Source organism: Aegilops tauschii, chromosome 1 (genome assembly GCF_002575655.3).
Source record: "Aegilops tauschii subsp. strangulata cultivar AL8/78 chromosome 1, Aet v6.0, whole genome shotgun sequence".
NCBI classification, from domain to species: Eukaryota; Viridiplantae; Streptophyta; class Magnoliopsida; order Poales; family Poaceae; genus Aegilops; species Aegilops tauschii.
Genome location: NC_053035.3, coordinates 452,898,487 through 452,911,587, shown reverse-complemented (window position 1 = coordinate 452,911,587; position 13,101 = coordinate 452,898,487). Strand labels below are relative to the sequence as shown.

The following is a 13,101-nucleotide window of genomic DNA, read 5'->3' as shown; positions in this document are numbered from 1 at the left end:
TAACTTAGGCGCCTCCGAGATGGTGTGCGGATCGGATGGATTGTTGGGAGGTGTTGGTCGATGAGTGGTGCTCAAAAGAATGGCTAGCCCTCCACAACGAGGCCAAGGACAAACGTGCCCAAATGGAAGGTGTGCCACACCATCAAGGCAGCTCCAACTTATATCAGTTCGGGCGCAACTGGGTATGTGGTTTGCTTCATGATTCATGCAATTCATTCATCATGCTAGCTTGAGCCCTTTAATTACTAATTTACATTGTTTCTCTCTTTCAGGCACGCCACAATAAGGTGGATAAGGTGCCAGAGGTGTACGACCTGTATGCCATGGCCCACACTGCCTCTTTCAAGAAAGTCAAGGCTTTCTCTCAGTCTGACCTCGATGATGCAAACAACTTCACCAACAGCTCCTCCCACAACAAGCTCGTGAGATATAGAGATGAGGGGAAGGCGAGGAAAGGGGAGGACTTTAACCCGAGCCAGGGTCCCATTGATCCAGAGCTGGTGATGATATCTGGTGGCGGGAGGTCCCATGGCTCCATAGCCATTGGAGATGGACTTATCCGTTGTCCTAGCACTCTCCCGGAGATCAAGGCACGCCAGTCGAGCTCCGCTCCTGAGATAAGGCCTCGTGAACGGCCAGTGCAACTCGCCATCAAGGTTAGTGATACGTACTCAGTTATCTTTCTCCATTACATTGTGTGCGCTTCCATCAATGATTACAAATGGTCATGTGAGTGGTGTTGCAGGCTGCTATACAGAGTGAGAGAGATAGAACGGAGAAACTTCTGGCGGAGGCGGCGGAGAGGCAGCGGGAGTTGGAGGAGAGGACGACAAAGATGATGGAGGAGGAGAGGGCACAGAATGACATGCAGGCAAGGGCCATGTACGAGCTCCTTGTGGTAAGTTTCTTCTGCAGATTAGCCAAAACATTCATGTAGTGTTTGTCTCATTACTAACTAGTATGACTGAGTCGTCAAAACCAAATGTGCAGTCTGTGTGCGAGAAGACAGGTCAGACCGCTCCGCCGATGCCAGTGATTGCTCCTGGGACCACGGTGAGTTTTATTTGAATGGACATTACTTGCTAGTCTTAACATTTGAGTGTCATTATGCTAACAAGACATTGGAAATGATCTTTGGTGCAGCGTAACTCCAGACAAGCATCGCACGATCCTTCTCCAGCTACCGACACGAGCCAGCCCGCTCCTACACCTCCTGGATCTTGGTAAGTTTATCTAGTGTTTTGCTTAACACATGCATAAAGACCTAGACTTAGCTTTATTTCATCCAATGCTTACCATAATGACCTAGACTTAGCTTCTTCTCCTCCAAAATGACTTAATAAGCTTACTGACCTCCAAAACCATCCATTTTACCTAAGTTAGCTCTAAAACGATCTGTACTTAGCTTACTTATGTCAAAAATTGCATAATTAGCTTAGTTAGCTCATAGACGATCCATTTTACCTAAGTTAGCTCTAAAATGACCCATTTTACCTAGGTTAGCTTATAAATGATCCAGTTCATCCAAGTTAGCTCAAAAATGACCCATTTTACCTAGATTAGCTCCTAAATGATCCATTTTACCTACGTTAGCTTTAAAATGACCCATTTCACCTAGGTTAACTCCAAAATGACCCATCTTACCTAGGTTATCTCATAAACGATCCATTTCAACTAATTTAGCTCATAAACGATCCATTTCACCAAGTTAGCTAAAAAAAGATCCATTTCACCTAAATTAGCTCTTAAATGATCCATTTCACCTAAGTTAGCTCAAAAAGATCCATTTCAACTAAATTAGCTCATAAATGATCCATTTCACCTAAGTTAGCTCAAAAACGATCCATTTCAACTAAGTTAGCTCATAAATGATCCATTTCACCTAAGTTAGCTAAAAAACGATCCATTTCACCTTAGTTACCTCAAAAACGATCCATTTGACCTTAGTTAGCTCATAAATGACCCATTTCAACTAAGTTAGCTCATAAATGAACCATTTCACCTTAGCTAGCTCATAAACGACCCATTTCAACTTAGTTAGCTCATATATGATCCATTTCACGTAAGTTAGCTCATAAATGACATACTCTTCTTGTTCTAGTCTTCTTCGTGTTCTACTCTTCTTGTTCTAGTATTCTTCTTGTTCTACTCTTCTTGTTCTAGTCACCTATTTCTAACTTTCTTATTTTGCCATTTTGCAGATTTCATTCACTTCATGGAAGCTACTCTTCTTGTTCTAGTCTTCTTGTTTATGTATGGATGGAACTTTGTTTATGTATGAAGGCTCTTTGTGATATGAATGGAACTTTGTTTATGTATGAAGGAACTTTGTTATGTATGAAGGAACTTTGTTTATGGATGGAACTTTGTTTATGTATGAAGGAACTTTGTTTATGGATGGAATTTTGTGATATGAATGCCTGTGAAATATATCTATATATGTCATATATATTTGCTGTGACAATTGTTGGATTTAATAAAAAACAGAAAAAAGAGCCAATATGCAGGCTCTTTGCCGTCTGCCATCGACGGCAATGGGCTCTTTGCCGTCTGCCGCGGACGGCAAAGAAGACACGTGGCATCCAGCTGTGCTTTCTGGGAGCTGACCCATTTGGTCAGTTTGCCTACAGTGGCAGACGACAAAGAGTAAACGAGTTTGCCGTCAGTGGCGGACGGCAAAGGCCTGCCATGTAGTGATGTGTAGATGACATCATATGGCGGACGGCAAAGACACTAGAAAGTTTGCCGTCCGCTGGCAGACGGCAAAGGCACTAGAAAGTTTGCCGTCCGCGGCGGACGGCAAAGGCCTGCCGTTAGCCACTTAACGGACTCAGAGCACAATTATTGACGTCCGCTCTCTTTGCCGTCCGCGGCAGACGGCAAAGGGCCTTTGCCGTCAGCCGCCAGGAAGCAGACGGCAAAGTAGCTGTTTACCGTAGCCTACTTTGCCGGAGCGTTTTGCCGTCCGCCGTTCATGCCTTTGCCATCCGCCGTGGCAGACGGCAAAATAGCTGATTCCTGTAGTGAGTTGTACCTGAAGAAACTCACCCAAATTCCTCTGCTCCTCCTGCACCTACCCCAACTCCGATCCTTCCATCTGCTTCAGATGTGAAGAAGACTAAGGCTGCAGAGCGTGCGGCAGTGAAGAAAAGGAAGGCATCAGCTTCATCAGATTCTTCAGCTCTGAAGAAGATGAAGTCTCTGACCAGCTCATTTGCAAACCCCATTGATGTTGTTCCTATCTCAACCATGCCATCAAAGGACATTGTTCCTTATGATGAAGAATATGTGATTCCTAGCGAATCCGATGAAGAAAATCCTTCTGCTGCTTCGTCAGAGCAGTTGGATGAAGAAATTGAAGTGGAAGCAATCCCTTCAACACCAGTTGTCTCCTCGCCTATGCCTCAGTTTACTGCTGAAGAGGCCGGCGTTGAAGAAATGGAAGATGAAGATGTGGACATTGGCTGTACCACACCTATGCTAAATGATGACTTTTGGGAAAGTCAGCACCCCAACTCTCCACTCTTCACACCATTGCAACAAATTCCTCAGTCCCCAGTAACTACAGTTCAAATGGGATCTGATGAACCACATGCCACACTGTCTGTCCATGAAGAAACTCCAGCCACTAGTGCTGAAGAAAATGTAAATGAAGAATTGAAGACCCAGATTGTCACTGGAGAAGAAGCTGAAATTCCTCAGCCTGAAGAACCTGAGATTGCGATTCCTGAGGTAATAATGCAATTGACTGACACTCCTCAGCCCAAGCCAAAGGATCCATTCTCAAAGAAGCAGAAATTCAAGGCTGATGATTTCTTCGGTGAGCACGTGTTCTTCACTGACTACAATCCCTACGATTCTGCTCGTCTTAGAAGGAAGTGCTTCTGGACCGCCAGCCAGGCAAACTTCTATTCCTCAGTGCTCTTCAACAAGGACAAAGTCTTCGATCACGAGCATATTCCTCATGTGGACATGGAATCACTGCCATGCTTCACACCTGTCCTCAGTGTGCTTCATGACACAGGCCTCCTCAACTTTTGCACAGACATAGTTGATTGGAATGAAGAGCTCATTCTTCAATTCTACGCAACACTGCACATCACAGGAGATGCTGACGATGTGAACTCCTGGGTTTTGACTGGATGACCGAAAACACTCACTACAAAGCACCGGCTCTGAATTACTTCATGCCCTGCCCATCAGTCCTCCACCTGAAGGAGCTCGGTGCATGTACCAAGAGCCTGAGCTTACAGATCACTATATGCAAGTGCTGATGAAGCCTTTGAAACCTGGTCAAGCCTCAAGGACAAAATTCCTCGTGAAGGAATTGCAGTATGTACCAAGGACAGTCTATCGCATTCTGATGAAGACTATGAGGAGTCCAATCAAAGGCCACGACTCATCTGATGAGGAAATTGTCGGCATCATGAAGAATATGGTTTTCAACATCATTCATGGCATACCCGTCAACTATCATGATTTCTTCATGAGGACTCTGGCAAATGTTGCACTTTCTCCATTTGAGCTGAAGCCTTATGCTCCCTGGATCATGAGATTCCTCAGAACAAGGTCTTCACTCAACTACAAGGCTAGTTTTCAAAATCACCTCAGCTACTTGCCCCCGATTGAAGTCCTCAAGCGGACCTATTCCTCAGCTGATGAAAAGGGCAAGGCACCAGCTGTCATTGATGAAGGCATTCGTCCATTGGATGGTCAGTTTCACAAAGCTGCATCTTATTCCACCAATGATGACTCTGCCACTCATGATTCTGCTGCCCATGCCTCCAAGCCAAATCCTCAAGCCACTGCTCCTCGTGTGATGACTGACCGTGAGCTTCTGCTAAGTCTTCACCAGAAGGTGGATCAAAACCATAAATGGGTTAAGCATTAGTTTGGTTCAATTCTTCACAACATGACTGCTACACATAATGCAGTGAAGAAAAACCATTACTACCTCCATGAAGTCTTCGATCGCACCTGGGCTATTCTGTCACATGTATATGGTGAAGAAGATCTGAAGAACATGGGTCTCAAGGAAGATTTTGACTGGTCTGCTCCTCCACCGAAGAAATACAAGAAGGTCAAGGTTCCTTCCTTGGTGGCCAGCTCATATTCTTCATCGCGTGAAACCGACGAGCATGAAGACTTGGACGACACTGCGGCAGGCCCTACATCAACAAACGACCCCAACAACGCTGGTGCTCCTTCATCAACTTGAGATTCTTTAGGGGCGTTAGTCCTCAGTTTTGATCCTTTTGTTCATTCGATGACAAAGGGGGAGAAATTTGAGTTAGTCTTCAAGCGGGTCTATCATATATGGGCATTTTTTTGCTAAGTTACAAATCTCGTTCTTCTGATGACTTTGCTGGATCGAGTTGTAAACTTAAACTCTATGGTGGCCTGATACTTTTGCTGTAATTTTCTGCATGCTTATTCCTCATTAATGTTTATGCACGCATGTTGAATTACATCAGTCACCATATTTCATCATGCATTTCAAATTCTTCATATACTATGTCAAATGCGTGTATGAATTACAAGATATAGGGGGAGATCTCCATGATTCAACTCTTCAAGTGTGCATTGCTTCAAAAGCAAATTCCTCACTATGCACATCCTCAGGGGGAGTTCTTCTATATCTTGCAATCAAATTCCTTAATAGCAGTATTTACACTTCATATGTTTATCCCCATTGAAAACTTAACCTATATTGTCATCAATCACCAAAAAGGGGGAGATTGTAAGTGCATCTAGTGCCCCTTAGTGATTTTGGTGTATTGAAGACTTATAGGTTAAGGGACTAATGTGTTTATGAGTGTACATAGGTCTATAAGTCTATGAGGAGTTTGATATTTACAGAGAAAGTTGACCCCTAAAAATGAAGTTCTTCGACTGAAGACTTTGGATTTCTGAATACTTTCTGAAGACTTTGAAAGTGAAGAAATTGGTGTGACCTTGAAGACTTGGTATTCATTCGAGGAACATGAAGTGTGAAGACTTTTGTTTTCGTAGTTTCATTTTCTCCTTCTTGAGTCATAGGAAACACCGTACTGTTAAATGGGGTCGAGGAAATACTAAGGAAAAATTTCCAAGTGATGCTCAACTCAAAATCCTACACCTACCAATCCCTTCGAGTGAAGCCATTGGAAATCTCATACAGTTCAGTCATATTCTTCAGTGACAGAGACGAAGTTCTTCTGGTCTCTGCGGAATTTGTTCTGACTGAGGAGTTAGGAATTCGCCAGTGCGGATTGCCTACACAGTGAGGAACATGATAGCCCTGAGGAATTTGATACTCAAATTTCCGACCGTAGTTGTGCCTTGTGCCAGCTGTCCCAAAATATCTACCCACCTAACGGTCATATCATTGAAGGGCATTTATGTCTTCTCATGTCGGGCTGCTCCCTAGGCTATAAATAGCTGCCCCCTACAACCACTAGCTGGTTGGTTGCTCCGAGAGAAACTGACACTTGTCATTTGGGAGCATCCCATCCTCCGAGGACTTTGAGCGAAAATCATCGAGTGAGGAAAACCCAAACCCAAACACCTACAAACCCAAAGTGATTGAGCATCACTGAAGAGATTGATCCTGCGTGGATCCGACGCTTGTTACCTTTGAAGATTGTGCTTCTTCCATACGGTTAGGTGTCATGGTCTAGAGCATCCAAGAGGAATTGTGGATCACCGAGTGACCGAGTTTGTGAAGGTTCGGAAGTCACCTGAAGACTTACCATGAGTGATTGGGCGAGGTCTGTGTGACCTTAGCTCAAGGAGAATACGGTGAGGACTGTGTGTCCGGGACTGTGTGTCCTCAGGTTTAAATACCTAGCCGCTCCAACCAGATGTACAACTGAGATAGCAGTTGGAACTGGTCTACCAAATCGTTGTCTTCACCAAGCTTACTGGTTCTATTTTGTCGGGACCCCGATTCCAAGTCACACCGATCTAGCCTGTAACACCTCATATCACTTTGCGGCCTCACGCACGGTACTCCCACGGGTGTCGCCTTACCATGGCCCGGGACCGTTTGCGCCTTTTGCCTCACGTATATGACAATGTCGCTAGCATCCATATGACAGAGAACCCGGGCCGACATGGCTAGTCGTGAACCCAAAGCGGCACTAACGTATGGGGACAGGCATACATGAATCAACATCGAACGTGTCGGTCAGCAGCGTGCGAATCCGGGCTGTAGCACTGGGCTAACAGGACTCCGGGAACCCGGGTTGTAGCAGGCTAGGTAGGACTCCGGATGTCACCGTGTGACATTTCCCCGAAGGGGCAGACACAGGAACGATATGAAACACATGCCGGCCAGTCAAGTGTCCAGAGCAGTAGTGCTGGGCTAGCAGGACTCCGGTGAACCGGGCTGTAGCGGACTACTATGGCTCAAGGAGGCACTAGACTACATTTCCCCATAAGAGAGGCTGCTAAGGATAGACAACTAGATTGTCGGATCCCACACATACCAAGCATTTCAATCATACACACAATATGCTCGATATGTGCAAATACAACATGGCATCACAACAAGACTCTACGACTCAGAGTATTTATTCATTAGGCTCCGAAGAGCCAGATATTACAAACATGGGTCTCATGACCCAACATTCAGAGCATACAAGTCAAACACATGCGGAAGCTTAACATGTCTGAGTACATACATCTACAAATGAAAAAGGCTGAGAAGCCTGACTATTTACCAGATCCTGCCGAGGGCACAAGATCGTAGCTGAGGTATCAAGCTAAACGTCGAAGTCCACACGGAACTACTAGCGAGACTGACGTCTCTCTGCAAAACATAAAATAAGCAAACGTGAGTACAAATGTACCTAGCAAGACTTACATCAGAACTATCTACATATGCATCGGTATAAACAAAAGGGGTGGTGGAGTTTAACTGCAGCAAGCCAGCTTTGACTCAGTGGCTAACCTGAACTACGACTGCAAGCAACTCTTTGAGGTGGCGCACACGAGTCCCCATATTCACCATATCAATACTCCACTATGGATCCGCTCCCGTCTCCCTACGAGAACGCCATCCATAGCACTCACGCTTATCTTGCGCATTTTAGAGTATCCACTTTCACTTGTCTATGAACTGTTATAGGCAACCCAGAAGTCCATTTCCGCGGACACGGCTATTCGAATAGATGATGTTAACCCTGCAGGGGTGTACTTCGTCACACACGCTCTCGCCACTTACCACCATGTACACGTCGTGTACCTCGGCAACCTTCAAGCGGAAGCCTGGCGAGGGAGTCGGCCACAGCCTACCTAAACACTCAAGTCTCTAGTCCAGGTTTATCGCCTATTCAGGTTCCATCCGCAGGGAGTCCGGCCGAGGTTTCCACATACGGCCCCGAACGATGTGTGCAGGGTTCCCGAGACACCAAACGGGCGCCCGGTACACCATGCCACGTGCCTACCGCATCACAGCCCACCCCTCGGTCAGCGCTGTCCACGGCCTCCAGCATACTACAAACACCAGAAACTACTTGCAACTCCTGGACAGAGGACAAGGGTGATTAAGAAGCCGTGAGGGTCCATTGGTTTCGGGCCCAATGCGTGGTAGTAACTGTATCATGGATCACAAACACAGAACTCAGTTCCTGAGGACGACTTCAATGAGACAACCCACCATGTACTCCTACATGGCCTCTCACCGCTACCTTTACCAAATCGTGTTCACACACTTAGCTCACACATAGTAGGACATGTTCATCACCATTCCAATTCATCCCCGATGAATCAGACCCGACTCAACTCTAAGCAGTAGCAGGCATGACAAACAAGCATGAATGAGTAGGCACATCAGGGCTCAAACAACTCCTACTCATGCTAGTGGGTTTCATCTATTTACTGTGGCAACGACAGGTCATGCAGAGGATAAGGGATTCAACTACCGCAGCATGTAACAGTTGAATCGTTGTTGTCCTAATGTAGTAAAGAGAGCAGGAGCGAGAGAGTGGGATTGTATCGGAATGAGCAAGGGGGTTTTGCTTGCCTGGCACTTCTGAAGATATTATAGTTCTTCATCGGTGTCATCGAACTCATCGTCGAAATCACGGCTATCGAGAGGGGACAATTACCGGCAACAGAGAAGGAAACACAATCAATGCAATGCACAATATGATGCATGCTATGACATGGCAATATGAATGTGTTTTGGGCTAGTGCAAGCTAGAACAGAATGGTTTGAGTTGATTTGAACCAAAGATTCAAATTCACATTCAAACTATGAATTCAAATAGTGCATTATCATGTTTTCACCTATACAGCAGGTATAACTTAGTTTGACATGCATGAAAATGGTACAGATGGATAGATTGCATTTTTCTGATAATTTTTCATATATAAATTATTTCATTCTGAGCTACGGTTGATTTTATATGATTTTTAGAAGTTTATACTATTTTCTGGAATTTCCTGAATAAACTTAAATCCAGATAATGCTTTACTGCGTCAGCCTGACGTCATCACTGCGTCAGCGAGTCAAGGGGCTGGCCAGGGTCAAACCTGACCCGTGGGACCTGCCTGTCAGTGACTAACGCACTAACCTAAGTTAATTAGTGTTAAACTAATACTAACTAAAGTGTCAGTGGGGGTTGGCCCACGCGTCAGTGACAGAGGGGAGGTCAAACCCCCTGGTCGGCGGGGTCAAACCCACCGGCGACGTGACGCCGGCGAGGCCAGACGTGGTGGCGGGCTGCGGGATTCCTCCTCCGGCGACCAAATGGCCGGCGGAGGGCATCTGCGGGACGCGGGCACTCGTCCGCGTCGAGTGGTGGCAGCGGTTGGGCCTGGGATGGCCGGAGTCATCACTGGTGTCAATCTTGGCGGTCGCCGGAGCTCGGGTGAGCTCGGGGTCGACGCTACGGTGGCCAGGGTGGCCCGTGCGGGGCACCTACGTGCTCTACGCGGCGCGGGGAGGGAGCTAAGCACGACGGCCGGACCGATAGGTGGCCGGAGATACGTCGGCGGCGAGCACAAGCGGCAGCCCGTGCGGGCGAGCAAGGTGCGGTGGCTACGGTGCACAAGAGCGAGAACGGTGAGGGGGCAGAGGATCAGTGGCTCACGGCGAGTGTAGAGAAGCGAACGGCGAGCTCGGGGGAGAACCGGAGCGGTCGGGGTGGCGGAGGCGATCTCGTCATCGGGAGGTTGGGGACGAGCTCGGTGAGGACGTTCGGGGGCTTTCGGCGGGGCGTGGCTCGGTGAGGGGGCGGAGGACGAAGTGGCGGAGCTTCTGGGCGCGTCGGCGAGGCGTGGGGTGGCCGATGGCCATGGCTACGGCGAGCGGCGGCTGCGGCTGCGCTCGGGTGAGTGCGCGCGAGAGGGACAGGGGAGGGGAGAGAGCGCAGCGAGTGAGGGAGAGGAGACAGGTGCTTCAGGGCGTCGTCGTGGCGTCGCTAGGAGGGGCCGGGGAAGCAGGAGGTGGCGCGGGCGCGTGCTCGGCGGCGGTGCGCTGTCCCCCTCCTCTGCCTACTGGCAAAGGTAGGTGGTGACTGGCATGGGCCAGGTGGGCTGGCCTAGCCACTTGGGCTGCAGGTAAGGCCCAGGTAAGGTTCTCTCTCTCTTCTGACTTTTATTTCTCTTTTCTAATTTTTCTGCTATTTGTTTTGACTTGATTTAAAACATCAAATCATTTTCTTAACTTTCTGTAAATTGTTATGTGAGCTCAGAAACTAGTCCAAGGTCACAGGCAACTCACAAAAATATATGAACTTTATTTCTTATGTAACAGAAATAAATCCAACCCAAATATGTCATTGATTTAATTCAAAAAGGCCCAAAATAAATATTTCTGTGATTCCAAAAATATTGGTTTGAATTTTATTCTTGCCAATATTTTTCAAGGCTTAACAGGAACATTTTCTTGGGCTTCTTTGAGAAGATTTTAATGTTGATCATTTTTAAAAGGTTTCTGAGGCTTTGAAAATTCCTCAATTTAAATTTCATTTGAATTTAAACATGATGCATGGATGCAAGAGAAATCAAGCAAGGGCTGATCTGGGGCTGTGATAGCTCACCCCCACTAAACAAGAATCTCGTCCCGAGATTCAAGACGTGAGGTAAGAAGACAGAGGGGACACAAAGCTAACACGATCTTCATGATCCAATTGCTCTTCGCGAAGATGTTGATCCGTTGCTTCAATTAACGTTGACGTCTTTGCTTTCGAGATCTTCATCCGACACGATGACGACAAGGGAAACTCTATAGAAATCGATCTCCTTAAAGATCGAGCAACTCACGATCAACTCACGGAATGCGACGTTGAGTATCTCTTGAGCTGAGACTCAACACATACATCGAGAGAGGGATGAAGTGAAACAGAGAACGAAGATTCAAGTTGATAAACACAATTCCATGCTGAATAAGACGGTGCATGGTTTCAAAGTAGCGAGGAGATAATTGCCATGACTCCATAACGGGGCACCTTAGGGAAGGTGGCTCGTAGAAATATTCCCTTAAGTGGCAAAAAGAATTACTTTTGATACATAGATCATTGAAACTCTTTATACCAGCCCAAGGAAAATCGCAAACGATCATTTGAAGGAGTTCAGAGAAATGGCATACTCAGATCGGAAAGGAAACTATGGTTATGGAGCAACTCGGCAAGCGGAAGGCACATTCCCGTTGATACCGGGGATATAACCTAGTGTCTGAGTATGCTCTCCAGAACTTGAGCATTTCCATATTCATCAAGGTTTTACCAACATCCGTGCCGAGGATCCTGGCAACACAACATACTACTATGATGAACGGTGATGGAGGATGCAGGTGCAAAGGAGGACAACACTTTCTCATATTTCACCTTAGCGAAGCCAAGGGAGCAAAATCTGGATGATCGACCGAGAGACATTTAGCACTCCGCTTCTAATGTTCTCCTTGATGCACTAGCATATCCCATTCATAGATATGGTTTGATATCTAGAACATCAAGTAAAGGTCGGACTTCGGGTGCGCAGGAATCCATAGGGAATAACTAGTGGAATAAATCCTAAGAAATCCTTATGGGGAGGTGGCCAACTTCCTCAATCAAGATACTACAATAATAGGCCTTCCGGCTGGATGTGTTGGCCACGACATCCACTTTACCGGTTATCGAGAGGGCAATATTATAATTCTTGGGAAATGTTCCAACCATCATATCTGCCTGAGATTCAGATCTAGTTGGTTTCAGTATATTCCAGACTCATCAAGTCTAGAGAGAAAATTAAGGTTTGCAACACAAATCGACGAGAAGATGTTGCAAGATTCTCGGGAGATGGACTACGGTAGTAAGCTCCACAACATGAGCTGGTTCTGCTGCAAACATGTGAACACGTTGTCCCAGACAAGCATGCCCACATGGTAGTCTTACAATGAAACACTACCAAGTTCTGGTTGGGAACCATCGACGAGGATATCGAAGTTCTTTCATAAGTCCGGATTAGCTCTTATGAAGGAACTCCTTCTCCTTAAACAAGTCAGTTAGTGGCTTGGTGTGCTAAGGATACATATAGAATGAAGGTTGCAAGTCTCCAAACCACGGTATACTTCGCACATATGCATGACTGACTTGGGATGATTCCAGAGGAAGCAAAACAAACTTTCTCGAATTCACGGCGGCAACATGCATCTAATGCACATGAATCAGAGTAAGTCACTTCTTTCATCCAACATATGCTTCATGAACGGATCACGAAGATAATGCTTATAAAGTTTCCAATACTAGCTGGATGTTCAACACGAGTCATGGAGAAGGTAGCAGTGTTGCTGATGGGCTCAACAACAATTCATCCAGGTTTCCATGGAGATGGAATTCCATAATTATGTGAACAAGTGATAGCATTGGTCAGACCCAAAGATATAATGGTGTACGCTCGAGGGATCAACCACGAGTAAGACAACATTATGAACATCGTTGGTTCTGATTTGATTTGACGATAGCCCATGCTCAAATCAAAGTTTTGACAAGATGATGGACCCATCAACTGATCACAAGGACCAATCGATGAAGATATCACCTTTCTTCGACACACACACACACACACACAAGGATATCCCTTTGGAAATGAACTAAGTTAGACAAGCTTTTATCTTCCAGCTCTCCAAGT

General features: G+C 46.2%; 1 protein-coding gene across 1 annotated transcript; it reads left to right on the top strand.

Annotated features, from left to right (window-relative positions):
• The first annotated feature begins 306 nt into the window (after positions 1–306).
• Positions 307–1,027, top strand: LOC141042534 (uncharacterized). The gene is made up of 2 exons (XM_073511242.1): positions 307–656; positions 746–1,027. The coding sequence occupies exons 1-2, from the start codon at positions 324–326 to the stop codon at positions 935–937; spliced, it is 525 nt and encodes a 174-aa protein (XP_073367343.1). The 5' UTR covers positions 307–323; the 3' UTR covers positions 938–1,027.
• The last annotated feature ends 12,074 nt before the right edge of the window (positions 1,028–13,101 follow it).

Excerpts from the sequence above, each read along its gene's own strand:
- LOC141042534 (XM_073511242.1), top strand. The coding sequence starts at position 324 with ATGGCCCACACTGCCTCTTTCAAGAAAGTCAAGGCTTTCTCTCAGTCT. Across the intron at positions 657-745 it reads CAGTGCAACTCGCCATCAAG|GCTGCTATACAGAGTGAGAG; the intron begins GTTAGTGATACG and ends GTGGTGTTGCAG.